Here is a 26,823-nt window from a genome sequence, read left to right as displayed (position 1 = left end):
TCCAAAGGTTCTGCATGCATTTGGACCCCATGGTATGCAGCTGCCCTAGATATAACTTGGGTGTAAACTGTACTATCATCTGGTGGTGATGGTTTAGTAGGGTAAAGACCAGGATCATTGAACGGTATAGGGTCCGAGTCATACAAGTCCCATGGGTCCACCGTGTCTCCTGTGAATAGGTATGGGAGTGTGATGGTAGTGGTGGTGGGGTAGTAGTGAGAAAGAAAGCTGTGGTGAATGTGGTAGAGAATGCTTGAGAGGTGATGGCTTCTCCTTTCACATGAACATTTTTGCTGGTGGTGGAACTGTGTCAAGAGTCTCTTGGAACGCTAACTTTCTTTTAGTCTGTGGAGGTGGAGAAGCAATATTTTTCCCAGTCTCTTTGAGGATGTGTTTTCTTCTCTGCTTACTATCCATAACCTCCAAAATCAGTTGAATATCAGATTCCTCTATTTGATGTTCTGATGTTTTTGTGCCCTTAAAGGATTGTTCAGTGGCTGTTTTGGGCATATGTTTCAAAAGGGTTGAAAGTCCTGTATCTTCTGTATAGAAGGATGTTTTCGGCCCTGAAGAGGCTCCGAGCTGTTTCGGTCCCAAAGATATTAGCCGAGGTTTCAGCTCCGAAGCCAGAAGCAGTAATTTTGGATCTGAAGATTGTAGGCGTCTGCTCAGTCCAGAGGTGGAGCGTCTTATTTTCTTGCTCGACTCAGGCACCGAAACAGGCATAGCCTGTTGATGGGGTGACTTGGCCTTTTTTGGCGCTGGACCCAAGGGCTGGTCACCGACTACTTTCTTTTGGGTGGAACCATGGCTTTCCAGCAGTGATGCACCCGAGGCCTTGCTTGATTTTTCGTAAGTGGGTGGAGGGGCAGGTGTACTCACATGCTGTGCCGCTGTGATCAGCTGGCTGTCATCTTCTGATCCTTGTTTGGAGTCGGAATCTTAGACCAAAATAGCCGTCTGTGCCTGCTTCACAGTCTTCCTCTCAATGTTCAGGAAAAAGGCAAAGATTACATACCAAGTGTTGGTCAGTATAAGGGAATTTTGCATGGCATTAAGGAAAGAATCAGAATGGAGTCCGATCCATTAGGCTAAGGCGTGGTAGGCCTGAACAGGCCCAAGACGGACCCCGAAAGGGCATTTTCTTGATCCTGACAGTATTATCGGATGGATCGATTGCAGAAGTAAACGCATTTGAAAACAATACCAAAAGGTATAAGAAAGCAAATATAAAGTTTCTGAACCCAAAGTCTCTGAGCGAGAAGGAACACGTCCGAAGCAGACGGTGGAAAGAAAATCTAACAAGGGAGTTGATGCCCATTCGCACTATCACCGAGAGGAGTCACTCGATACTGGGACACAAAAAAAGACTTCTTCGAAGAAAAACAACTTGTAACACTCTGAGCCCAACACTAGATGGCGGGATATGCACAGCATGTGTATCTGCAGCTACACATACCATTGAACATCTAGTTACTGATATATCACATAAAGAGCCAGCTTCCTACAGAGACCAGTAATAAACTTGAGAGAATTGAGCAGGTTCCTAGTATACAGATATTTCAAGATGGAAGGTATCCATCTTTTGAGAAACATGCTATTGAGAAATGATTGGTTAGTAAAGTTGGATCTGAAAGATGCTTACTTTATGATGCCAATGGCAGAAAACAGTCAACCCTTTCTCCAATTTGTTTGAAAGAGTTGAGTTTATCAGTATTGCGGTCTTCAGTTTGGTATATCTTCAGCATCCTGGTGTTTCACCAAGGTATAGAGAGCAGTGGTTGCCTACCTGGAAGAGAGGGTTGTGCGTATCATTTACCTAGATGACATTCGGATTGTCTCTCAATGCTTGAATCAACTCCAGATTGAGTTGGAAATTGTAAATAATATTTTGCAGGGTCTGGGTTTCTTTGTGAATAAGGAGAAACTGGTGTTGGTTCCAACATGCTACCTAGAATTTTTAGGTTTTCAAGTAGATACAGTCAATGTGATTTTTTTTGTTTTTTTTTTTAGAAACAAAAGGTGAACAAAATAAGGAAGGAAATTTGTTGTATTGAAAAGGGATTTTTTTTTTACCTTTAAGGAAAACTAGCAAGATTGCTAGCTCTATTGTCTTCAAGTGAAGTAATGTTTCCAGGTCCTTTGCATTATTGGGCGCAGCAAAAATTAAAGGCAAGAGCTCTTCGCATAGGCTTGTGGTATGGAGACAAGATAACTCTGGACCCAGAAACAAGGACAGAACTGAGATGGTGGTTGGAAAGTTCAGATTCTGGGAATGGGCGAGCGATATCTGGATGTATACCAGATCTTGTTCTGGGATTGGATGCAAGCCTACGCAGTACCAGATCTTGTTCTGGGATTGGATGCAAGCCTACGCAGTACCAGATCTTGTTCTGGGATTGGATGCAAGCCTACGCAGTTCCAGATCTTGTTCTGGGATTGGGAGCACGCCTACACAGACGGGGCGCACGTCTGTGTGCTTTGGATGTGCACCAGATATTGTTCTGGGATTGGGTGCAAGCCTATGCAGACGGGGCGCACGTCTGGGTGCTTTGGATGTGTACCAGATCTTGTTCTGGGATTGGGTGCACGCCTACACAGTACCAGATCTTGTTCTGGGATTGGATGCAAGCCTATGCAGTTCCAGATCTTGTTCTGGGATTGGGTGCAAGCCTATGCAGACGGGACGCACGTCTGGGTGCTTTGGATGTGTACCAGATCTTGTTCTGGGATTGGGTGCACGCCTACACAGTACCAGATCTTGTTCTGGGATTGGGTGCACGCCTACGCAGAAGGGGCGCACGTCTGGGTGCTTTAGATGTGTACCAGATCTTGTTCTGGGATTGGATGCAAGCCTACACAGTACCAGATCTTGCTCTGGGATTGGGTGCACGCCTATGCAGACGGGGCGCACGTCTGGGTGCTTTGGATGTGTACCAGATCTTGTTCTGGGATTGGGTGCACGCCTACGCAGAAGGGGCGCACGTCTGGGTGCTTTAGATGTGTACCAGATCTTGTTCTGGGATTGGATGCAAGCCTACACAGTACCAGATCTTGCTCTGGGATTGGGTGCACGCCTATGCAGACAGGGCGCACATCTGGGTGCTTTGGATGTGTACCAGATCTTGTTCTGGGATTGGGTGCACGCCTACGCAGAAGGGGCGCACGTCTGGGTGCTTTAGATGTGTACCAGATCTTGTTCTGGGATTGGGTGCACGCCTACGCAGAAGGGGCGCACGTCTGGGTGCTTTAGATGTGTACCAGATCTTGTTCTGGGATTGGATGCAAGCCTACACAGTACCAGATCTTGCTCTGGGATTGGGTGCACGCCTACGCAGACGCCTGCACGTCTGGGTGCAGAAGACACTGATGGATTGTGGTCAAGTAAAGAAAGGTGACACCATACAAGCTGTTTGGAGCTGACAGCAGGACGTCGTGATCACGCGTTTAAGGCAGCGTTTGCAAGGGAGGCAGCGCTGTGAAAGATGGACAGTGTTTCTGCAGTGGCGTATATCGCAATCGTTCAGGAAGCAAGAGCTCCCAGGGATTTACAGATTTGGCAAAAGGGCTTTGGTTATTTTGTTTAGAACACAAAATAAAACTAAGAACAAAATATTTACCTGGAAAAGAAAATGTATCTGCGAATTGCAAGTCGCATTTTTTTTTTTTTTTTAAAGGATTACAGCAATTGGAAGTTGATTCAGGAGTGTTTCAAGACAAGATTTGGGCCCCTACAAGGGTAGATCTTTTTGTGAGCAGGCTAACTTGTCAGGTAAAGATTATTACAGTCGTATGCCGGATCCAGGTGCATTAGTGAAGGAAGCATTTCTGCAGATTTGTAGAGGAGTAATTGCATATGCTTTTCCCCCTGCAGAAGGTGAGGTGAGAAAAATGTCTTCTAGTGCTAGTAACTCCGTTTTGGGCGTCTCATGAGTGGTTTCTGATGCTCTTGGAACTTGCAAGCGAGGTACCCTTCTACCTTCCTGCAGAGGAGGGTCTTCTGAGGGACATCGAAGGAAAAGATCATTCATTAGCACAAGCAGGGGTTTTGAACCAGTTTGTTTGGAAAGGTTCATGCAATCTTCAGTTGTGTAAAAACTTTTGGGAAAGTCAGAGGAATTACTTGAGGAATCCTGGGCACCAGAAACTAGATGTAGGTACAAAGAAATGTTGGTGCATGGAAAGGAATCTGGATCCTGTGAAGGCTCATAGTGGAAGTGGGTCAATGTTCTGGTGGAGATATTTGAGAAAGGACTTCGCTATGGAACAATAAATTAGTACAGATCTGCAGTGTTCGCAAGTCAGTCGGGTTGATGGTAAAAGTGTGGGAAAGACTGTGCTAGTTTGTAAAGTATTGAAAAGTATCAGATTACGAACACCTTCTAGAGCAAAATGTGAGGTTTTGTGGGATATCAATGTTATTTTCTTTGTTGATTTCATGGCCTAATAGATATTTAGAATTGAAGAGACTATGAAGTTACCACGTTTACTGCCTTTAGTGTCGGGTTTCAGATGTTAAGGCATTGGCGGTAACAGATTTTATGATCCTTTTGATATTACCAAAAGAATTAAGACCTTGTCGAATTTATTTTTATCCGAAATTTGAGCCTTGTACAGTATGTAGTAGATTGTATGAAAGAGTATGATTCCAGAGTGGAGGAATATCATCCTGATGGAGTAACTCAATTGGTGATTCTTTTTGTTAAGCTTTAAGACTATGACAACTGCAACTATTGCCAGATGGGTAAAATGTACTATGCAAGAAGCAGGTGTTGATTTTACAGAAAGTTCAAGCTCATTCAGCCAAGTCAAGCGCTTTGGAAAGGTGGAAGGTTGGAAGACATTATGAGAGCAGCGATTGGTCTAATGCTTCTGTGTTTGCAAAACATGACTAAGCCGACTGAATATACGGCAAGTGTGGTGTTAGAGGGCTATCAAAAAAGATGATAGCCTCTGGTCTTGTAATGAATAGCGATATTCCAATTAAAATGCAAAGAGGATCTGAATTTCATTAAATATATGGAGACTAGCAATATCCTGTCCGCCACTCCCCGTCTTGGAGGAGATATAAAATAACAAAAAAATAAAAACAGTATTTGAAATATCTTTGCTGGTTAAGTTTGTATTGAGAGAGGTTTTTAGATGGCCAAATTTATTCTTGTTCCAGAAAAAAAAAAAAATATCATTATGGTGCCTTGAAAGGAGGAGGATTTTTCAAGGCGATTTAAAAGAAAGGAAATAACATGAAAGAACACGTTTTTTTGTCGCATTTAAAAAGAGGAAGAGGATTTTGAGAAGGGTCTTTTTATGTGTTGGGGAAGATTCTAATTCTGGATTGTTTTATATCATGTATTCTTTAAAGTCCTGCATGGAGTAGCATTATAGAGAATACATAATGCTAACCTCCGTGTCTTTAATGAAATTCAGAGTCTCTTTGCATTTTAATAGAAGAATCACTATTCGATCGGGAAGCCACACAAATGCCAATATTGAGGACAATCTTTCATAGTAAGAGGCAGTTGTTGTCCTAGGGCTATGCTGGCCATGAACCTCTCCAGTGCTGAAGCCACCTTATCCTGGAACAAGCCTGGCCCGTCAAACAGGAGGGCCATGAGGTTAGCCTAAAAATCAGGGAAGAAGGTAAATGTGAAGAGCCAGGCATGCCCACTGCTGGAAGCAGAAGTATCCAAAACCTAAGCCGCTGAGTCAGCGGTGTCCAGTCCAGAACTGATGGGGCATTATGCATTACGGCTGTCCTGGACAACCTTGTGTTGTAGGAAGCTGGCTCTATATACTATACCAAAGTGAGGTACAGTGTGCACAGAGTCCAGGGGTTCCCCAGAGGCCTAACTGAGGCTAAAGTAGATAATACTAATGCTCTCTGTGGTGGTGTGGGCGAGCAGTTAGGCTGATCAGATGGTTCTGCCAAGCATTTGTTGTACACACAGTCAAGAAATGAGGCACACACTCAATGACTAGCACCAGTCCAGTGTTTTTTTTTGTTTCAAAAACATTTACTTTGTTATTTTATTTCTAGAACCAAAAAGATCTTTGTTGAAGGTAAGTAGTTTCAAGAACGTATCGCTTTCAAGTATTGAAAGCACTTTGTTTGAAATTCACAGATAAAACAGTTTTCAGGTAAGTAATACTGTTCAATATCAAAAGATGACAGTGGCATTTTAATTCAAGGCAGTGCAGACCTAGGGGGGAAAAAGTAAGTACACAGCTAACAGGTAAGTACTCGGCTTACGGTCCCAGTCTTCAGGGGTTAAGGTATCCACAGGACAAAGTTTAGGAAGACACCAAGAATGCACCACTAGCAACACGGGCCGGCTGGGTGCAAAGGTCAAAGTTGGTGTCAGTAGGCCTATGGAATCCTATGGAGACTGGGGGCACTCAGAAGTAAATAGTTTGCAGGTAAATACCTGCAGTCTCAGGCACAGACTCTGGGGTTTAGATCAGCACCATGGGCCACAGACGTGCACCCAACACACACCCTTGGCAGTACAGGGGTGGCCTGGTGCAGGGTTCAAACAGCGTCAGGCACCCAATGCTTTTCAATGGAAAACTCTGGGTTCACAAAGAGGCTGCAGGCTTGGTCCAGGGGGTGGGCTGAAGAAGACCAACTGCTGGACAGGTAAGTTGAGGCTCCTCTGGACACGTCGGCTGGGTTCCCCAAGGTCACGGGGCTGTGGGTGCAGGGGTACTTTTAGGTGTCAGGTATCTTCACTGGTTCTGGTCACGGCGGAGGGGGTGGGGGTTGGGGATATAGCAGGGGGCAGTGTTCCTCTGGATTCAGGCGTCGTGGTGGTGGTTAGGAGGGGTCAAGCCTGGGAGGACTCAAGGTCGGAATAGACTCTGGTCAGGTGGACCACCGGGACTTGGTCCATAGGTGTTGGGTGAGGAGTGCATGATTCGTGGATCCGGAGGGTTTCGGAGCCCCCGGTAAGATGTTTCTTTGTGGACAGGGCTGCTGTCCTTGGGAGATCTTGGTCTTTAGGCAAAGGAGGCAGTCCTCTGGGGGTTTGTGGAGGTCGCTGGTCATGCAGGATGAGTTGTCTTCTTGTAGCAGGAGTCTTGAAGCTTCAGGCTGGCCAGTAGGGCTGGGGCCAAGTCAGTTGTCGTCTGGAGTCTTCACTGCTGCAGTTCTTCAGTCGTCCTTCTTTAGGTTGCCAGGAAACTAAGGAGAAAGGTTCAAGGGAGCCCCTAAATACTAGATTTAGGGGTGTTACAGCAGTCAAAGGGCAGTAGCCAATTGCTGCTGACCCTGAGGGAAGCTACACCCTACCTTTGCCCACTCCTTTTGTGGAGGGGCACATATCTAACACTTTTGGCTATCTCCCTCCCAAACAATATGGAGGATTCCGACAGGAGGGGTTCACTTCAGCTCTGGGCACCATAGGGGTGGTCCCAACTTGGGTGGACACTCCTCCTGGTGTTTGCTAATTTTACTGCTGGAGCTGCCACCAAACGTTGGGCTTGGTCCAGGGGGGCGGGCATCTCCATTAGCTGGCGTGCCCTGAGGTAGCAGAGCAAAAGGTAGGAGCCTTTGAGGCTCACCGTCAGGTGTTGCTGTTCCTGCAAGGGGGAGGTGTGAAGCACCTCCACCCAGAGCAGGCTGTGTCCCCGACACCAGAGAGAACAAAGGATCTCACCCCATGGGGTCAGAAACTCATCTGGTAGTGGGAGGCTGGCATAGACTAATCAGCCACATACTATAGAGATGGGAGAATTTCAGGTGGCATCTCTAAGATGCCCTCTGTATGCATTTTACAATAAATTCAACACTGGCATCAGTGTGGGTTTAATGAGCTGAGAAGTTTGATACCAAACTTCCCAGTCTGCAGTGAAGCCATCATGGAACTATGGAGTTGGCAGCCCATGTACTCAATGGCTACACTGCAATTACAGGGTCTAATAATGGACTTGGACACTGTAGGGGCATATTGTTCATGCAGCTATGTCCTCACCTGTGGTGTAATGCATCCTGTATTAGGGCTGTAGGCCTGCTAGATGGGTGACTTACATATGCCACAGGCAGTGGTTTGTAAGCATGACACCCAGGGAGGGATGTCATGTTGACTACCTTTTTCTCCCCACCCACACACCTTTCCTGCAATGGCAGTGGGCATGTGTTTGATGAGGGTCCCTTAGGGTGGCATGATATATACTGCAGCCCTTGAGGACCCTCTCTGACCACAGGGCCATTGGTACCATGGGTATCTTTTACAAGGGACCTAGCTGTGTGCCAGAGCTGTGCCAATTGTGGAAGTAAAGGTACAGTTTAGGGAAACTACACTGGTTTTGAGGCCTGGTTAGCAGGATACCAACACAAACTCAGTCCCGTTCACATCAGATATCAGGAACAAAGTGTTTTGTTTTGTGGGGGGCAGGGGGCGAGGTGTAACCACGCCAAAAGGGGCACTTTCCTACAAGTGTGTCCTCATATCTTCTGGCACATGCATCACAACCATCTTAGCCCTAGCACACAGGGCATGGGTGCAGCGAAAGATTTCAAAGCATGCCTTGCGTGTTGTTGGACTCCATGTGCTTAGAGACTGTCCAACGAGACTGTTGGGAAGGTCCCAGCCCATTTACCAGACTAGCATGATGCTTGGATAACCAGGCTTTCAGGCGAAGTACCAGAATAAATGGAGGGTCTACCAAGGCAGGGTGGTAGCATTGTACTATAATCCTGTTGACTGCTTTCTCTCAAGCTGCTAGGACTGGGCCCAGTAAGACATCGCTGAAGGGCTGCAAATGAGGCACTGCTGGCAAGAGGAACTCCGTGAGGACGTCCTACTGTGGAGAGTTGAAACTCTAGGAACTCTGCTGCCTTTACCAACAAATGTAAGGGTATCATTTTGAGGGAAGGTCCATGTTCATCTCTGGAGAGGTGTTTAGCCACTTTGCAGAAGAGAGCCCTGCAAACTCTTGCCCTTGGTTATCACCATCTTCACGGCCCACTGCATATGAGCTCAAAGGACCCAAATCTGATCTGAAGTGGTCACACACGCTATTCCTGTACTCTTTTCCACCAACTTTCTTTGCGCTTTGCTGCACAACTTACTTAAAGGAACAACTTGAGGGCCGTGCAGAATGCGGCACCAAAGATGGCGAGCGCGGGACCGGCCATGGAGCAGGTGGATGTGGCTTGGTATACACAAGAGCCGGATCAAAGGAAGAATGAGGCAGTGTTGGACCAGTTGGGATAGAGCCAAACCGCGGTGGACACAAGGGCATAAACACTGGGATGCTGAACGACACCATGATGCCCAAAGCTAGAGCCGGTGAAGCTAGAGGTGGCTCCAGGGCCAGGTACAGTGGAGTCACCGGAGAGGGGCCACTCAGAGTCAGGTCAACTGGCTCCATGAGAACTAGCTTGGTCTGAAGAGAAAGATCCTGTTGGAATTTGAAGGCACTGAGGTGACTCACCTTTGGTATATTTTTTCCTCTTACTGCCTGAAGAGTGTTACAATGGGGACCTGGATCATGGTCTGGAACAGCATTGGTGAGTTTCTCGTCTCTGGGCCAGGCCATGAAGAGCTTCATTTCACGCTCCTTGATTGCCTTTGAATGCCTGCACCGGCAGGAGTGATAGTAACAGGGGTCGTGGTCTGAACAGGAGCACCAGAGACCGAAGGAATGAGGATCAGTCAGATATCTTTCCTCACAATCCCTACGGGCCTTGAAACCCAATCTCTTGGGAGAAGACCTGGTGCTGTACTAAATTTCTGTCAATACTCAACTCTGTGTTGAAGGCACAAAAAAAAAAAAATGGAACTGACGTTGTGCCACGGTGGGTGCAATATGGTTTTGGTGACACTATTTGACACCAGTTTGGGCATCGATGTTAAGCCAGCACCCCTCACCAGCAACATAAAGCAGTGTCATATCACAGGCAGGGCAGAGCCGTCTCCATATCACAGGCAGGGCAGAGCCGTCTCCATATCACAGGCAGGGCAGAGCCGTCTCCATATCACAGGCAAGGCAGAGCCGTCTCCATATCACAGGCAAGGCAGAGCCGTCTCCATATCACAGGCAAGGCAGAGCCGTCTCCATATCACAGGCAAGGCAGAGCCGTCTCCATATCACAGGCAAGGCAGAGCCGTCTCCATATCACAGGCAAGGCAGAGCCGTCTCCATATCACAGGCAAGGCAGAGCCGTCTCCATATCACAGGCAAGGCAGAGCCGTCTCCATATCACAGGCAAGGCAGAGCCGTCTCCATATCACAGGCAAGGCAGAGCCGTCTCCATATCACAGGCAAGGCAGAGCCGTCTCCATATCACAGGCAGAGCCGTCTCCATATCACAGGCAGAGCCGTCTCCATATCACAGGCAGAGCCGTCTCCCCTCACAGGCAGAGCCGTCTCCATATCACAGGCAGAGCCGTCTCCATATCACAGGCAGAGCCGTCTCCATATCACAGGCAGAGCCGTCTCCCCTCACAGGCAGAGCCGTCTCCCCTCACAGGCAGAGCCGTCTGTCTCCCTCGACTCCGCTCACAGGCAGAGCAGTGAAAAACCTAAATACACTGATAAGTTCTCAGGCTTTAACATGGCAATTATGATGTGAAAGGTGATCTGTTTCATCAATGGAGAGCATTTCTAAGAATGCTGAAAAAGTAAAATCAGAGAATATTTACAGACCGTGATTTAGCAGATGTCCTCTCCAACTCGACAATGACCCCATGTGCTGCCTTTTAGAACTGGAACAGAAACATTTAATTGAAAAACATTTTAATTGAAAAAAGTTGTTTTTTATTAAAGAACATTTTAAACACCTGAATAAATATTAGATGAAAAGTCAAAGGTTTTTCGTTCATATTTACAGCTGAGGACAAACAAGGCGACGAAGATGAACTTCAGCAGAATGCCATCTTAACCGGTGACGCAGTGATTGCGAACAAATTCAAAGGGAGGGGATCATGAACACCTGTGATAAATTCAAAAATATACTCGACAGGTTTCGGAAACTCACGCACGCATTATAAGTCTTCTCAGGGTTTTCATGAAAAAATATAATTTCTAAACACAATTAGCACCAGCGGCTGCCTCCATGGAGTAGGATACAACTTTTGTTTGTTTCAGATAATTTTCCCAAGTAACCTCTGCGCATGATTTCATTTCTATTCATGTTACTTCCGACTGGAACTTGCACAAACCCACCACTGGGCAGTCTTGATGTTGATCTAAAGATCTCCCAGCACCAGGTGTCTGTGGCACACGGACCCACAGGCTAGAGCTAGTGGCGACGGAACAGCAGGTCACGCGTGGCAGTGTCCACCTTCTGAAGGTAGCCCTCCAGCTTGTCTCTCAGTTTCTTGTGCACCTGTGGACAGAACAAGATTTAGTGTCAGAGTTGATGTATAGATTCAACAGATTCAGAGAAGAAAATGACAAAGCCTGTAAATACAAGGCAAGGGTGTACCAAGTAATTCAGATCAATAGATCTTCCAGTGTCGAAGAGAACAAGTTACTTACCCCAGTAACTCTGGTGGATACTCCAACTACAGGTTCTTTGCCTTGTGGACACCCCCAGACACCAGGCCTGATCCAGAGATTTTTTCCCAGCACTGCTTCTGTGCGCCAGCAGTTGCGCCGTGTGGCTCCGTGGTGCCCCCCACGAGAGAAGAGACTCCAGACCCACACATAAGCATTGCCCACTCTCTTGCTTTCGCACCATAGGACTCAGAGCTTAATATTTGATCATGTTACAGTATGCAAATAAATTGTTACCTTTATTGAAGGATAAAGAATTTCATTCCACACAACAAGGAGCCCAGAGCTGGCGAGTCTGCGGAATGGCTCAAACCAAAAAGTCCTGCAGGACCAAGTGGACAATGGTACATAGGTGCCCAGGGCAGTGGTGCACCAGGGGTCCCCTATGGGCTGCAGCATGTACTATGCCTCCCATAGGAGCCCATACAAACTGATTCTGCAGGCCTGCCATTGCAGCTTGCGTGAAATGGTGCATGAACACTTCCACTGGAAAACCTAACCACTGCACCAGGTCACCATAAGTCACCCCTCTGTTCAGCCCAGGGGAAGGATGCATGTCTAAGTGTGAGGGTACCCCTGCAAAAGAAGGGTACCCCTACAAACCCCAGGCCAATTCCTGGACTAAGTGTGAGGAATCCATCTTAAGGTATGTAGTGAACACTGGTCAACACGAGGGATTCAACTACATAATGGCTTATCTGAACCTAGGCATGTTTGGTATCAAACATGTTGGAATCATGCAACTACACTAATTCCAGTGTCAGTTGTGTGATACCATGTGCTCTGGGGGTTTCCTAAGGGATCCCCCGGTTCTGCCTGTGCAGCCTTACGGGGTCCAGCTGCCAGCCCGAGCTGCTGCTGACCCCAGACCCTGTTCTGCCCTCCTGCTGATAGAGCCAGGCTCAGGCTAGAGCAGCAGAACAAAGGATTTCCTGCATTAGGTGTCTAAGGGATGAGGTGGCCCCTGAGCACCACCGGACTGCTTTGAAGGGCACATTTGGTGCCCTCCTTGCATAATCTAGTTTGCACCAGTTCAGGACCCCCCCCCTTTCCCCCCTCAAGTTCCCACTTTTGCGTGAAACTACACAAAAGACAGGCGAGTGACCACCCCCTCTGTCCAGCTCCTCCCCTAGGGATGTGCCCAGAGCTCTGCCAGGTGGCCACTTGATTCTGCCGTATTGAAAATAAGATGTGCCGAGGCCTGGGGGAGCATCAGGTTTGATAGGCCAGGCATGTGATGTCTCTGACCCCCTCTGATAGGTAGGCCCCTGCAGAGTGACCAACCCCCTTTTACAGGTATTTAAGGGCTCCCTCGTGGGTGGGTCCTAAGATTCATCGAGCAAGTCTCAACAAGGAACTCTCTGCAAGACATCTTCTGCCCCTGGCCTCCAGAACGCCTGCTGCGCTTCACCTGGAACCAAACAGGTCTGCTTCTGGTGGGAAGGCTCCCACTGCAACATTGTTTCTCCAGCTCCTGCAAGAATTCTGCAACATCCAAGACTGTGCATCCTCTAGGGTCACAAAGACACTGCTTGCACCAGGAAGCAAGAAGGAATCTCATTTGGAGTGAAGGGATCACTCCCCCTGCAACCGCAGGCACCACAAGACAACGTCGACCGGCTGGTGCGGTCTGCTGTCTCTGGACATCCGAAGATCCTGCAGCACAGGTGATGAGTCTGTTGCCTCCTCTGGGTCATGCTTAGCTTCTACCCAAGTTGGGAGAATGTGGGCCCTTGCTCCTGCCATTCGACTGGTTCCCTGCTGCACTGAAACTGATGCATTTGCTAAAGGTTGGTGACTCTGTCTGGGAGATCTTCAGCCTCCAAGAAGCCCCAGCTTTCAGAACTCTGCAAATCAAAGATCAGCTCCTGACCTGCAAAGTGGGACTTCTGTTTTGCTGGGTTGGTAAGGCCTCCTTCTGGCTCCCTGTGTCCATTGCCTGTGGTCACTTGTGGGAGAACCATCGACCTCTGTTGGCCTTCCGGTGTGCTGAGGGCCAGTTCTGACTCCTCATGGGTAGAGTCTCCTGGACCTTGCTGGTCCCCACAACTTTGTAAACTCCTCTTTTGCTTCCATTTGCACTTGCCAGTGCTAGTTGGTGACCTGGCTGCTCACTGACACCCCTGCAATCTGGCGACTGCCGAGGGACAGCTCGAATGAGACTTCTGGACCCCAGAGCTGGACGTCTACTGACTTGCAGTAACATCATCTTCAGGAGGGTGGGCACTGCGACCTGGGCACCTCCTTGCAGGTACTCCACGTTCGGAATACGTCCCTGGGTTCCACCAGCCGGGTCCACAGGATGTAATATCAGCTGGACAATCTGAGGCAGCCACAGTCTTCAGAAAGAGTCCCTTCTGCTCTCTGCATCCGAGTTCCTGGTGTAGGTACTCCCGTCTCCTGGGTATCTCAGGGTAGAGGCACTCTCCGTCCATCCTCTTGCCTGCTGGTTTCCTCGGGCTCCGCTGGGAAGGGTCCTGAATTCCACAAACTCCAACCGCTGCTTTCTGTGTTAGCCTACAGGACAACTAGATGGGTAACCGACCTACTCCTGGTTGCTAGTGTCACTGTACTTACCTCTGGGGCTCCTAACTGACCCCAGCCCCACGCTAACCACCACACTTACCTTGGTTGGAGTCCCACTTTTACATTCAGTTTTGATAGTATATGGTTTGGCCCTCCTGTAGGGCCCTGTAAGGAAATGCCTCCTTGGCATGGTTGCCCCCTGACTTTTTGCCTTTGCTGATGCTATGTTTACAATTGAAAGTGTGCTGAGGCCTGCTAACCAGGCCCCAGCACCAGTGTTCTTTCCCTAACCTGTACTTTTGTATCCACTATTGGCAGACCCTGGCATCCAGATAAGTCCCTTGTAACTGGTACTTCTAGTACCAAGGGCCCGGATGCCAAGGAAGGTCTCTAAGGGCTGCAGCATGTCTTATGCCACCCTGGAGACCTCTCACTCAGCACAGACACACTGCTTGCCAGCTTGTGTGTGCTAGTGAGGACAAAACTAGTAAGTCGACATGGCACTCCCCTCAGGGTGCCATGCCAGCCTCTCACTGCCTATGCAGTATAGGTAAGACACCCCTCTAGCAGGCCTTACAGCCCTAAGGCAGGGTGCACTATACCATAGGTGAGGGTACCAGTGCATGAGCATGGTACCCCTACAGTGTCTAAACAAAACCTTAGACATTGTAAGTGCAGGGTAGCCATAAGAGTATATGGTCTGGGAGTCTGTCGAACACGAACTCCACAGCACCATAATGGCTACACTGAAAACTGGGAAGTTTGGTATCAAACTTCTCAGCACAATAAATGCACACTGATGCCAGTGTACATTTTATTGCAAACTACACCCCAGAGGGCACCTTAGAGGTGCCCCCTGAAACTTAACCGACTGTCTGTGTAGGCTGACTAGTTCCAGCAGCCTGCCACACTAGAGACATGTTGCTGGCCCCATGGGGAGAGTGCCTTTGTCACTCTGAGGCCAGTAACAAAGCCTGCACTGGGTGGAGATGCTAACACCTCCCCCAGGCAGGAGCTGTAACACCTGGCGGTGAGCCTCAAAGGCTCACCCCTTTGTCACAGCACCGCAGGACACTCCAGCTAGTGGAGTTGCCCGCCCCCTCCGGCCCGGCCCCCACTTTTGGCGGCAAGGCCGGAGAAAATAATGAGAATAACAAGGAGGAGTCACTGGCCAGTCAGGACAGCCCCTAAGGTGTCCTGAGCTGAGGTGACTCTAACTTTTAGAAATCCTCCATCTTGCAGATGGAGGATTCCCCCAATAGGGTTAGGATTGTGACCCCCTCCCCTTGGGAGGAGACACAAAGAGGGTGTACCCACCCTCAGGGCTAGTAGCCATTGGCTACTAACCCCCCAGACCTAAACACGCCCTTAAATTTAGTATTTAAGGGCTACCCTGAACCCTAGAAAATTAGATTCCTGCAAACTACAAGAAGAAGGACTGCCTAGCTGAAAACCCCTGCAGAGGAAGACCAGAAGACGACAACTGCCTTGGCTCCAGAAACTCACCGGCCTGTCTCCTGCCTTCCAAAGAACTCTGCTCCAGCGACGCCTTCCAAAGGGACCAGCGACCTCTGAATCCTCTGAGGACTGCCCTGCTTCGACGACGACCAGAAACTCCCGAGGACAGCGGACCTGCTCCAAAAAGACTGCAACTTTGTTTCAAGGAGCAGCTTTAAAGACCCCTGCAACTCCCCGCAAGAAGCGTGAGACTTGCAACACTGCACCCGGCGACCCCGACTCGGCTGGTGGAGAACCAACACCTCAGGGAGGACCCCCGGACTACTCTCCGACTGTGAGTACCAAAACCTGTCCCCCCTGAGCCCCCACAGCGCCGCCTGCAGAGGGAATCCCGAGGGTTCCCCTGACCGCGACTCTCTGAAACCTAAGTCCCGACGCCTGGAAAAGACCCTGCACCCGCAGCCCCCAGGACCTGAAGGACCGGACTTTCACTGCAGAAGTGACCCCCAGGAGTCCCTCTCCCTTGCCCAAGTGGAGGTTTCCCCAAGGAAGCCCCCCCTTGCCTGCCTGCAGCGCTGAAGAGATCCGTTGATCTCTCATAGACTAACATTGCGAACCCGACGCTTGTTTCTACACTGCACCCGGCCGCCCCCGCGCTGCTGAGGGTGAAATTTCTGTGTGGGCTTGTGTCCCCCCGGTGCCCTACAAAACCCCCCTGGTCTGCCCTCCGAAGACGCGGGTACTTACCTGCAAGCAGACCGGAACCGGGGCACCCCCTTCTCTCCATTCTAGCCTATGCGTTTTGGGCACCACTTTGAACTCTGCACCTGACCGGCCCCGAGCTGCTGGTGTGGTGACTTTGGGGCTGCTCTGAACCCCCAACGGTGGGCTACCTTGGACCAAGAACTGAACCCTGTAAGTGTCTTACTTACCTGGTAAAACTAACAAAAACTTACCTCCCCCAGGAACTGTGAAAATTGCACTAAGTGTCCACTTTTGAAATAGCTATTTGTGAATAACTTGAAAAGTATACATGCAATTGAAATGATTCAAAGCTCCTAATGTACTTACCTGCAATACCTTTCAAACAAGATATTACATGTTAAATTTGAACCTGTGGTTCTTAAAATAAACTAAGAAAAGATATTTTTCTATAACAAAACCTATTGGCTGGATTTGTCTCTGAGTGTGTGTACCTCATTTATTGTCTATGTGTATGTACAACAAATGCTTAACACTACTCCTTGGATAAGCCTACTGCTCGACCACACTACCACAAAATAGAGCATTAGTATTATCTATTTTTACCACTATTTTACCTCTAAGGGGAACCCTTGGACTCTGTGCATGCTATTCCTTACTTTGAAATAGCACATACAGAGCCAACTTCCTACAGGCCCTGTATATTTCTACGCTATTTCTGCTGGCTACTGTATGTGTATAATTGTTTGTAGTATCTCCAAAGGGATGTACGCCAATGGTAGTTTGGTAGTATTGCTGTAACATAGTAAAGTAACCTTTATTTTAGCAACACTTGTGTGGTTCTTTCTTGTGAGTGAGTTACTGTCTGACCACTGTGGTATTGCAAGTGCTTTACATTCCTCCTGGATAACCTTTAGCTGCTCGACTCAGCTACCCCTAGAGAGCGTCTGCTGTCTGGACACCTATTCACTATCACGAAGGGTTGCCTGGACTCGGTCTAAGGTACCGCACCACAGATGTACATCATTAACTGCGCCAGCCTCCTACAGGGTTCAAGCAGTGAAGCCTCTCCTCTTTCAAGAGCTGAAATGCAGCATCAAATGCCAAAAGGGTGATAAACATGAAGGCATTCCAGCCTTTGGCAAGAAAGTCGCCGTACTCTGCAACACCTGTGTGTTGGGAAAAAGGTGGTGTGCAGTAACGAACATGGAGCACTTGTAGCTCACTCCCTTGAAATTAAAGCTATGAAAAAGACTTTAGTGTGAGGCGACGCAAAGGACATCTGTGCAACGGCTTAAGTGGGGTAGACATAAGAAAATGAGTGTCAAATTAAAACTAAAAAACTTGGGTAGAAAAATATGCAGCAGACTTAAGAAACAGCATCACAAAAGGGGATTTAAAAAAAACAAGGTTGGTTTGGTAAACGGAAAAAGGCTGACATAGCTCCAGACACTGCCCACACAAGTGCCTACTGGGATTAAGGCAACACAAAACCACAACATCCAACAAATCTGCCTGTAATGGGTCTGTATAGTGAGAACTGCACCAGGCCACAAACTAAACCCAGTGATGCTCTATTTGTGGTAGTGTGGTCGAGCAGTAGGCTTATCAGAGGGTAGTGTTAAGCATGTGTTGTACACAAACAGGCAATAAATGAGAACACACACTCAAAGACTTAACTCCAGGCCGATAGGTTTTTATATAGAAAAATATTATTTTCTTAATTTATTTTAGAACCACAAGTACACAGTTTGGCATAAAATGGCAATAAGCTATTTTGAAAGTGGACCCTGCAAAATTCAACAGTTCCTGGGGGAGGTAAGTACAGGTTAGTTTTTGAGGTAAGTAAAGCATTTACAAGTTCAGTCTCCGGGGCATAGGCAGCCCACCGTTGGGGGTTCAAGGCAACCCCAAACACCCAGCACCAGCAAAACAGGGACAGTCCAGTGCAGAGGTCAAAGAGGAGCCCAAATAACAGGCACCTATGGAGACTAGGGGCGCTCCCGGTTCCAGTCTGCTAGCAGGTAAGTACCTGCGTCCTTGGGGAGCAGGCCTGGGGGGGTGGGTCCCAAGTACGCACACAAAACACACCCTCAGCGGCACAGGGGCGGCCAGGTGCAGTGGGCAAACAAGGTGTCGGGTTTGTAATAGGAATCAATGGAGGGACCCAGGGGTCAGATGCAGGCAGGGCACAGGGGGGCTTCTCATGCCAGCTACCGACTGGGCAAGGGTGAGGGTTGCCTGCTGGTCACTACTTCACCGGAGGTTGGTTCTTCACGGTCCCGGGAGCTACTGGTGCAGCGCTTCTTCCAGGTGTCTGGTTCTTTGTTACCGGGCAGTCTCGGTCAGGGGGTCCTCGGGGATTCCCTTTGCAGGTGTCATTGTGGGGGTGCAGAGAGGTTGGCTCAGGGTGGACAAGTCGGAGTCGCTTGGGGGTCCTCTCTGCGGAGTTGGTTTCTCTGGATACGGGCCAGGGGTGTCGGGTGCAGAGTGGTGGGGACTCGCGCTTCTGGAGTGAGGCGAGAGTCCCTTTAAAGATGGTTTCTTCTTGCTGCTTTAGACAGCCGTTGTCCACGGGAGTTCCTTGGTCCTTGCAGTTGCAGGGTAGTCCTCTGAGTCGGCAGAGGTAGCTGGCCTCATCGGATGAGTCGCTGGTGCAGGTTCTTTGAATCATGAGACAGGCCCGTAGGGCTCGGGCCAAAGCAGTTGTTGTCTTCCTTTCCCTGCAGGTCAGCAGTCCTTGTTAGGTCGTCAGGAATCTGAAGTCCTCTGGTTCAGGGTTGCCCTTAAATACTGATTTTAGGGGTGTGTTAGGGTCACAGGGCAGTAGCGAATGGCTACTGTCCTTGAGGGTGGCTACATCCTCCTTGTGCTCCCTCCCTTTGGGGAGGAGAGCACATCCCTATCCCAATTGGGCTTAATCCTCCAAAACAAGATGGAAGATTTTCCAAGGAGGGGGGTCACTTCAGCTCTGGTCACCTTAGGGGTGGACCTGGCTGAGTGGGTGACTCCTTGTTTTTCTCATTATCTCCCTGGACTTGCCGCCAAACGTGGGGGCTGTGTCTGCGGGTGGGGCATCTCCACTAGCTGGAGTGCCCTGGGGCATTGTAACACCAGGCCTTAGCCATTGAGGCTTCCCACCAGGTGTTACAGTTCCTGCAGGGGGGAGGTGTGAAGCACCTCCACCCAGAGCAGGCTTTGTTTCTGTCCTCAGAGCACAAATGCTCTCACCCCAGGGGGTCAGAAACTCTTCTCAGTGGCAGGCTGGCACAGACCAGTCAGTCCTGCACTGAAGGATTGGGTAAAATACAGGGGGCATCTCTAAGATGCCCTCTGTATGCATTTTGTAATAAATCCAGCACTGGCATCAGTGTGGGTTTATTATTCTGAGAAGTTTGATATCAAACTTCCCAGTGTTCAGTGTAGCCATTATGGAACTGTGGAGTTCTTTTGACAAACTCCCAGACCATATACTTAATATGGCCACACTGTACTTACAATGTCTAAGAATGGACTTGGACACTGTAGGGGCATATTGCTCATGCAGCTATGCCCTCACCTGTGGTATAGTGCATCCTGCCTTAGGGCTGTAAGGCCTGCTAGTGGGGTGACTTACCTATGCCACAGGCAGTATTTTGTGGGCATTGCATCCAGAGGGATCTGCCATGTCTACTTTGCCTTTTTCTCCCCACCAACACACACAATCTGCAATGACAGTGTGCATGTGTTAGGTGAGGGGTCCCTTAGGGTGGCACAACACATGCTGCAGCCCTTAGGGATCCTACCTGGTCACAGGGCCCTTGGTACCACTGGTATCTTTTACAAGGGACTTATCTGTGTTCCAGGGGTGTGCCAATTGTGGAAACAATGGTAAATTTTTAGTGAAAGAACACTGGTGCTGGGACCTGGTTAGCAGGGTCCCAGCACACTTCTCAGTCAAGTCAGCATCAATATCAGGCAAAAAGTGTGGGGTAACTGCAACAAGGGCCATTTTCCTACACTGGAGAGCTGATATTGTAGTTTGATGCCAGAGCTCAGAAGATTGAAAACCCTTCTCCCTGGAAGGTAAGTGATTTTCACCTATATAGCAGGACCATATCCTAATAGAACTCCAATGGCTGCCCCTTGCTGATTCAGACATCTTCAAAACCAGCCCCATCATTTGCAGAGCCACCAGGACCCCTGTCTGCCGAGCAGACAAGCTTACTGTCTCTGGTTCTGCTCAGCACATTAGTGACAAGGACACCACCAGACTGCTGACTAAAGTGTAGAAAGGAAAACCACAAAGCAGCGGGCCTTTTCTAGCTTTGCACCCAGGATCTATGACAACAAACTTGTAACCATCAGGACCACCCCAACGCTGCTCCAATTAAAAAAAAAAAAAAAAAATAGTTGAAGACACCAGTTTAAAAAAAACACTACATCACGCTTAATGATCTAGTAAGGAAATGCCTTCCTTGGCATGGTTACCCCCTGACTTTTTGCCTTTTGTTGATGCCAGATATGAAAGTGTGCTCGGACCCTGCTAACCAGGCCCCTGCACCAGTGTTCTTTCCCTAAACTGTACCTTTGTCCCCACAATTGGCACATCCCTGGCACACAGACAAGTCTCTTGTAAATGGTATACTTGGTACCAAGGGCCCTGTTGCCAGTCAAGGTCTCTAACGGCTGCAGCATGTCTTATGCCACCCTGGGCACCCCTCACTCAGCACATGCACACTGCCTCACAGCTTGTGTGTGCTGGGGGGATAAAATGACTAAGTCGACATGGCACTCCCCTCAGGGTGCCATGCCAACCTCACACTGCCTGTGGCATAGGTAAATCACCCCTCTAGCAGGCCTTACAGCACTAAGGCAGGGTGCGCTATACCACAGGTGAGGGCACCAGTGCATGAGCACTGTGCCCCTACAGTGTCTAAGCAAAACCTTAGACATTGTAAGTGCAGGGTAGCCATCAAGAGTATACGGTCTGGGAGTTTGTCAAACACGAACTCCACAGCACCATAATGGCTACACTGAAATCTGGGAAGTTTGGTATCAAACTTCTCAGAATAATAAACCCACACTGATACCAGTGTTGGATTTATTAAAAATGCACACAGAGGGCATCTTAGAGATGCCCCCTGTATTTTACCCAATTGTTCAGTGCAGGACTGACTGGTCTGAGCCAGCCTGCTGCTGAGAGACGAGTTTCTGACCCCATGCGGTGAGAGCCTTTGTGCTCTCTGAGGACAAACAAAAGCCTGCTCTGGGTGGAGGTGCTTCACACCTCCTCCCTGCAGGAACTGTAACACCTAGCAGTGAGCCTCAAAGGCTCAGGCTTCTTGTTACAATGCCCCAGGGCACTCCAGCTAGTGGAGTTGCCTGCCCCCTCCGGCCACAGCCCAACTTTTGGTGGCAAGTCCAGGAGAGAGAATGAGAAAAACAAGGAGGAGTCACTGGCCAGTCAGGACAGCCCCTAAGGTGTCCTGAGCTGAGGTGACTGACTTTTAGAAATCATCCATCTTGAAGATGGAGGATTCCCCCAATAGGATTAGGGATGTGCCCCCCCCGTCCCCTCAGGGAGGAGGCACAAAGAGGGTGTAGCCACCCTCAGGGCTAGTAGCCATTGGCAACTAACCCCCCAGACCTAAACACACCCCTAAATCGAGCATTTAGGGGCTCCCAGAACACAGCAAGATAGATTCCTGCAACCTAAGAAGGACTGCTGAGCTGAAAAACCCTGCAGAGAAGACAGACACCAACTGCTTTGGCCCCAGCTCTACCGGCCTGTCTCCCCACTTCTAAAGACACTGCTCCAGCGACGCTTTCCCAAGGGACCAGCGACCTCTGAATCCTCAGAGGACTGCCCTACTCTAGAAGGACCAAGAACTCCCGAGGACAGCGGCCCTGTTCACCAAAGACTGCAACTTTGAAACAAAGAAGCAACTTTGAAACAACACACATTTCCTGCCGGAAGCATGAGACTTTGCACTCTGCACCCGACGCCCACGGCTCGACTTGCAGAGAACAAACACTACAGGGAGGACTCCCAGGCGACTGAGAGACCGTGAGTAGCCAGAGTTGCCCCCCCCCCCCCCCCGAGTCCCCACAGCGACGCCTGCAGAGGGAATCCCGAGGCTCCCCCTGACCGAGACTGCCTGCTCCTCAGATCCCGACACCTGGTAAAGACTCTGCACCCGCAGCCCCCAGGACATGAAGGATCCAAACTCCAGTGCAGGAGTGACCCCCAGGAGGCCCTCTCCCTTGCCCAGGTGGTGGCTACCCCAAGGAGCTCCCCCCCCCTTGCCTGCATCGCTGAAGAGACCCCTTGGTCTCCCACTGATTTCAATTAAAAACCCGACGCTTGTTTGCACACTGCACCCGGCCGCCCCCGTGCTGCTGAGGGTGTACTTTCTGTGTGGACTTGTGGTGCCCTACAAAACCCCCCCTGGTCTGCCCTCCGAAGACGCAGGTACTTACCAGCTGGCAGACTGTAACCGGGGCACCCCCTTCTCCATTGAAGCCTATGTGTTTTGGGCACCTCTTTGACCTCTGCACCTGACCGGCCCTGAGCTGCTGGTGTGGTAACTTTGGGGTTGCTCTGAACCCCCAACGGTGGGCTACCTTGGACCCAAACTTGAACCCCGTAGGTGGTTTACTTACCTGCAAAAACTAACAAACTCTTACTCCCCCCAGGAACTGTTGAAAATTGCCTAGTTTTAAAATAGCTATATGTAATTTATGTGAAAACTGTATATACCTGAAATACCTTTCATTGGAAGTATTATATGTAAATCTTGAACCTGTGGTTCTTAAAATAAAACTAAGAAAATATATTTTTCTATACAAAAACCTACTGGCCTGGAATTGTGTAGGAGGCTGGCCTGGCTTGTAGTGGGTACCAAGGGGTACTTACACCTTGCACCAGGTCCAGGTATCCCTTATTAGTGTAGATGGGTGTCTAGCAGCTTAGGTTGATAGAAAAGATAGCTTAACAGAGCAGCTATGGCTGAACTAGGAGGCGAGTGAAGCTCCTACAGTACCACTAGTGTCATATGCACAATATCATAAGAAAACACAATACACAGATATACTAAAAATAAAGGTACTTTATTTTTATGACAATATGCCAAAAGTATCTCAGTGAGTACCCTCAGTATGAGGATAGCAAATATACACAAGATATATGTACACAATACCAAAATATGCAGTATATTCTTAGAAAACAGTGCAAACAATGTATAGTTACAATAGGATGCAATGGGGACACATAGGGATAGGGGCAACACAAACCATATACTCCAAAAGTGGAATGCGAACCACGAATGGACCCCAAACCTATGTAACCTTGTAGAGGGTCGCTGGGACTATTAGAAAATAGTGAGGGTTAGAAAAATAGCCCACCCCAAGACCCTGAAAAGTGGGTCCAAAGTGCACCTAAGTTCCCCAGAGAGCACAGAAGTCGTGATAGGGGATTTCTGCAAGAAAGACCAACACCAGCAATGCAACAACGATGGATTTCCTAACGAGAGTACCTGTGGAACAAGGGGACCAAGTCCAAGAGTCACGATCAAGTTGGGAGTGGGCAGATGCCCAGGAAATGCCAGCTGTGGGTGCAATGAAGCTGCAACCGGATGGTAGAGGCTGTAGATTCTGCAAGAACGACAAGGGCTAGAAACTTACCCTATGGAGGATGGATGTCCCACATCGCAAAGAAGCTTGCAGAGGTGTTTTCGTGCAGAAAGACCACAAACAAGCCTTGCTAGCTGCAAGGGTCGCGGTTAGGGTTTTTGGATGCTGCTGGGGACCAGGATGTCGCCAATTGCGTGAGGAGGCAGAGGGGGCGCCCAGCAAGACAAGGAGCCCACTCAGAAGCAAGCAGCACCCGCAGAAGTGCCGGAACAGGCACTATGAAGTGGAGTGAACAGGAGCTCACCCGAAGTCACAAAGGAAGGTCCCACGACGCCGGAGGACAACTCAGGAAGTCGTGCACTGCAGGTTAGGGTGCCGGGGCCCCAGGCTTGGCTGTGCACAAAGGAAATCCTGGAAGAGGGCACAGGAGCCGGAGCAGCTGCAAATCACGCGGTTCCCGTCAATGCAGTCTAGCGTGGGGAGGCAAGGACTTACCTCCACCAAACTTGGACTGAAGAGTCACTGGACTGTGGGAGTCACTTGGACAGAGTTGCTGAGTTCAAGGGACCTCGCTCGTCGTGCTGAGAGGAGACCCAGAGGACCGGTGATGCAGTTCTTTGGTGCCTGCGGTTGCAGGGGGAAGATTCCGTCGACCCACGGGAGATTTCTTCGGAGCTTCTAGTGCAGACAGGAGGCAGGCTACCCCCACAGCATGCACCACCAGGAAAACCGTCAAGAAGGCGGCAGGATCAGCGTTACAAGGTTGCAGTAGTCTTTGCTACTTTGTTGCAGTTTTGCAGGCTTCCAGCGCGGTCAGCAGTCGATTCCTTGGCAGAAGGTGAAGAGAGAGATGCAGAGGAACTCTGATGAGCTCTTGCATTCATTATCTAAAGAATTCCCCAAAGCAGAGACCCTAAATAGCCAGAAAAGGAGGTTTGGCTACTTAGGAGAGAGGATAGGCTAGCAACACCTGGAGGAGCCTATCAGAAGGAGTCTGACGTCACCTGCTGGCCCTGGCCACTCAGAGCAGTCCAGTGTGCCAGCAGCACCTCTGTTTCCAAGATGGCAGAGGTCTGGAGCACACTGGACGAGCTCTGGGCACCTCCCAGGGGAGGTGCAGGTCAGGGGAGTGGTCACTCCCCTTTCCTTTGTCCAGTTTCGCGCCAGAGCAGGGCTGGGGTACCCCTGAACCGGTGTAGACTGGCTTATGCAGAGATGGGCACCATCTGTGCCCAACAAAGCATTTCCAGAGGCTGGGGGAGGCTACTCCTCCCCAGCCCCGACACCTTTTTCCAAAGGGAGAGGGTGTAACACCCTCTCTCTGAGGAAGTCCTTTGTTCTGCCTTCCTGGGCCAAGCCTGGCTGGACCCCAGGATGGCAGAAACCTGTCTGAGGGGTTGGCGGCAGCAGCAGCTGCAGTGAAACCCCGGGAAAGGCAGTTTGGCAGTACCCGGGTCTGTGCTAGAGACTCGGGGGATCATGGAATTGTCTCCCCAGGGGTGACAATTCCATGATCTTAGACATGTTACATGGCCATGTTCGGAGTTACCATTGTGACACTATACATATGTAGTGAGATATGTATAGTGCACGCGTGTAATGGTGTCCCCGCACTCTCCAAGTCTGGGGAATTTGCCCTGAACAATGTGGGAGCACCTTGGCTAGTGCCAGGGTGCCCACACACTAAGTAACTTAGCATCCAACCTTTACCAGGTAAAGGTTAGACATATAGGTGACTTATAAGTTACTTAAGTGCAGTGGTAAATGGCTGTGAAATAACGTGGATGTTATTTCACTCAGGCTGCAGTGGCAGGCCTGTGTAAGAATGGCCATAGCTCCCTATTTGGTGGCAAAAGAAATGCTGCAGCCCATAGGGATCTCCTGGAACCCCAATACCCTGGGTACCTCAGTACCATATACTAGGGAATTATAAGGGTGTTCCAGTATGCCAAAATGAATTAGTGAAATTGGTCACTAGCCTGTTAGTGACAATTTGTACAGAGAGAGCATAACCACTGAGGTTCTGGTTAGCAGAGCCTCAGTGAGACAGTTAGGCATCACACAGGGAACACATACATATAAGTCACAACTTATGAGCACTGGGGTCTTGGCTAGCAGGGTCCTAGTGACACATAACAAACATACTGAAAACATAGGGTTTTCACTATGAGCACTGGGCCCTGGCTAGCAGGATCCCAGTGAGACAGTGAAAACACCCTGACATACACTCACAAACAGGCCACAAGTGGGGGTAACAAGGCTAGAAAGAGGCTACTTTCTCACAAATTGTCTGAGTGTGTGTTCCTCATTTATTGCTTGTGTATGTACAACAAATGCTTAACACTACTCCTTTGATAAGCCTACTGCTTGACCACACTACCACAAAATAGAGCATTAGTATCATCTTTTTGCCAGTATCTTACCTCTAAGGGGAACCCTTGGACTCTGTGCATACTATTCCTTACTTTTAAATAGTGCATACAGAGCCAACTTCCTACAGCCAACTTCCTACAATCTACAAGCGAGCTACCTCTTATTGCTCACTGGTGGTCTCCTCATCCTTGACCCTGTTCAGCTCTCTGCTGCCTTTTGGCCAGGTTTGTGCTATAGAAGTAGCATTTACATACATATGTACCACATGATGTAGAATTCCTTCTCAATGACAAATGCTAGAATAATTCATGCAATATGTTTTTAAAGGGCAATTTAATTTTGGATGACATCTTGTATTCACTTTCCTCAATTGAAAGGCAAAGCGTGCAATCACAGTGCTGCGGATGAGAACGTGAGCACCATACTTACTGCAACATTGTGCTGGTTGGAAGGATTCTCGCCCAGTGCCTGAAGCAGATGGTCAATGGCAGAGTAAGGTAACCACACCATCGGTGAAGCACCGGAGAGAGGACGCTGAAAAAAGAGCAAGCAACAGTTCTTTTATCAAATAGTAAACAACAGCACAAGAGACACTGCCCAGCCCGGGGTAAACGCGGGGACACAATGGAGATCCTACTGCTCAATGAC

At 49.2% G+C, this 26,823-nt stretch overlaps 1 protein-coding gene across 1 annotated transcript in view; it reads right to left on the bottom strand.

The window, feature by feature from the left end:
• Positions 1-10,738: 10,738 nt before the first annotated feature.
• NUP160 (nucleoporin 160) overlaps positions 10,739-26,823 on the bottom strand; it is a 325,024-nt gene continuing 308,939 nt past the window's right edge. The window contains exons 31-32 of the mRNA XM_069226465.1: positions 26,605-26,709; positions 10,739-11,332 (exon numbers count right to left, since the gene is read on the bottom strand). Of these exons, the coding sequence (XP_069082566.1) occupies positions 11,246-11,332; positions 26,605-26,709 (192 nt within the window). The 3' untranslated portion in view covers positions 10,739-11,245. The remainder of the gene's footprint in view (positions 11,333-26,604; positions 26,710-26,823) is intronic.

This window comes from Pleurodeles waltl, chromosome 3_1 (assembly GCF_031143425.1).
Source record: "Pleurodeles waltl isolate 20211129_DDA chromosome 3_1, aPleWal1.hap1.20221129, whole genome shotgun sequence".
In the NCBI taxonomy this organism is placed as follows: Eukaryota; Metazoa; Chordata; class Amphibia; order Caudata; family Salamandridae; genus Pleurodeles; species Pleurodeles waltl.
The sequence above is the reverse complement of the archived record's forward strand: the minus strand, read 5'-3'. Positions and strand labels throughout refer to the sequence as shown.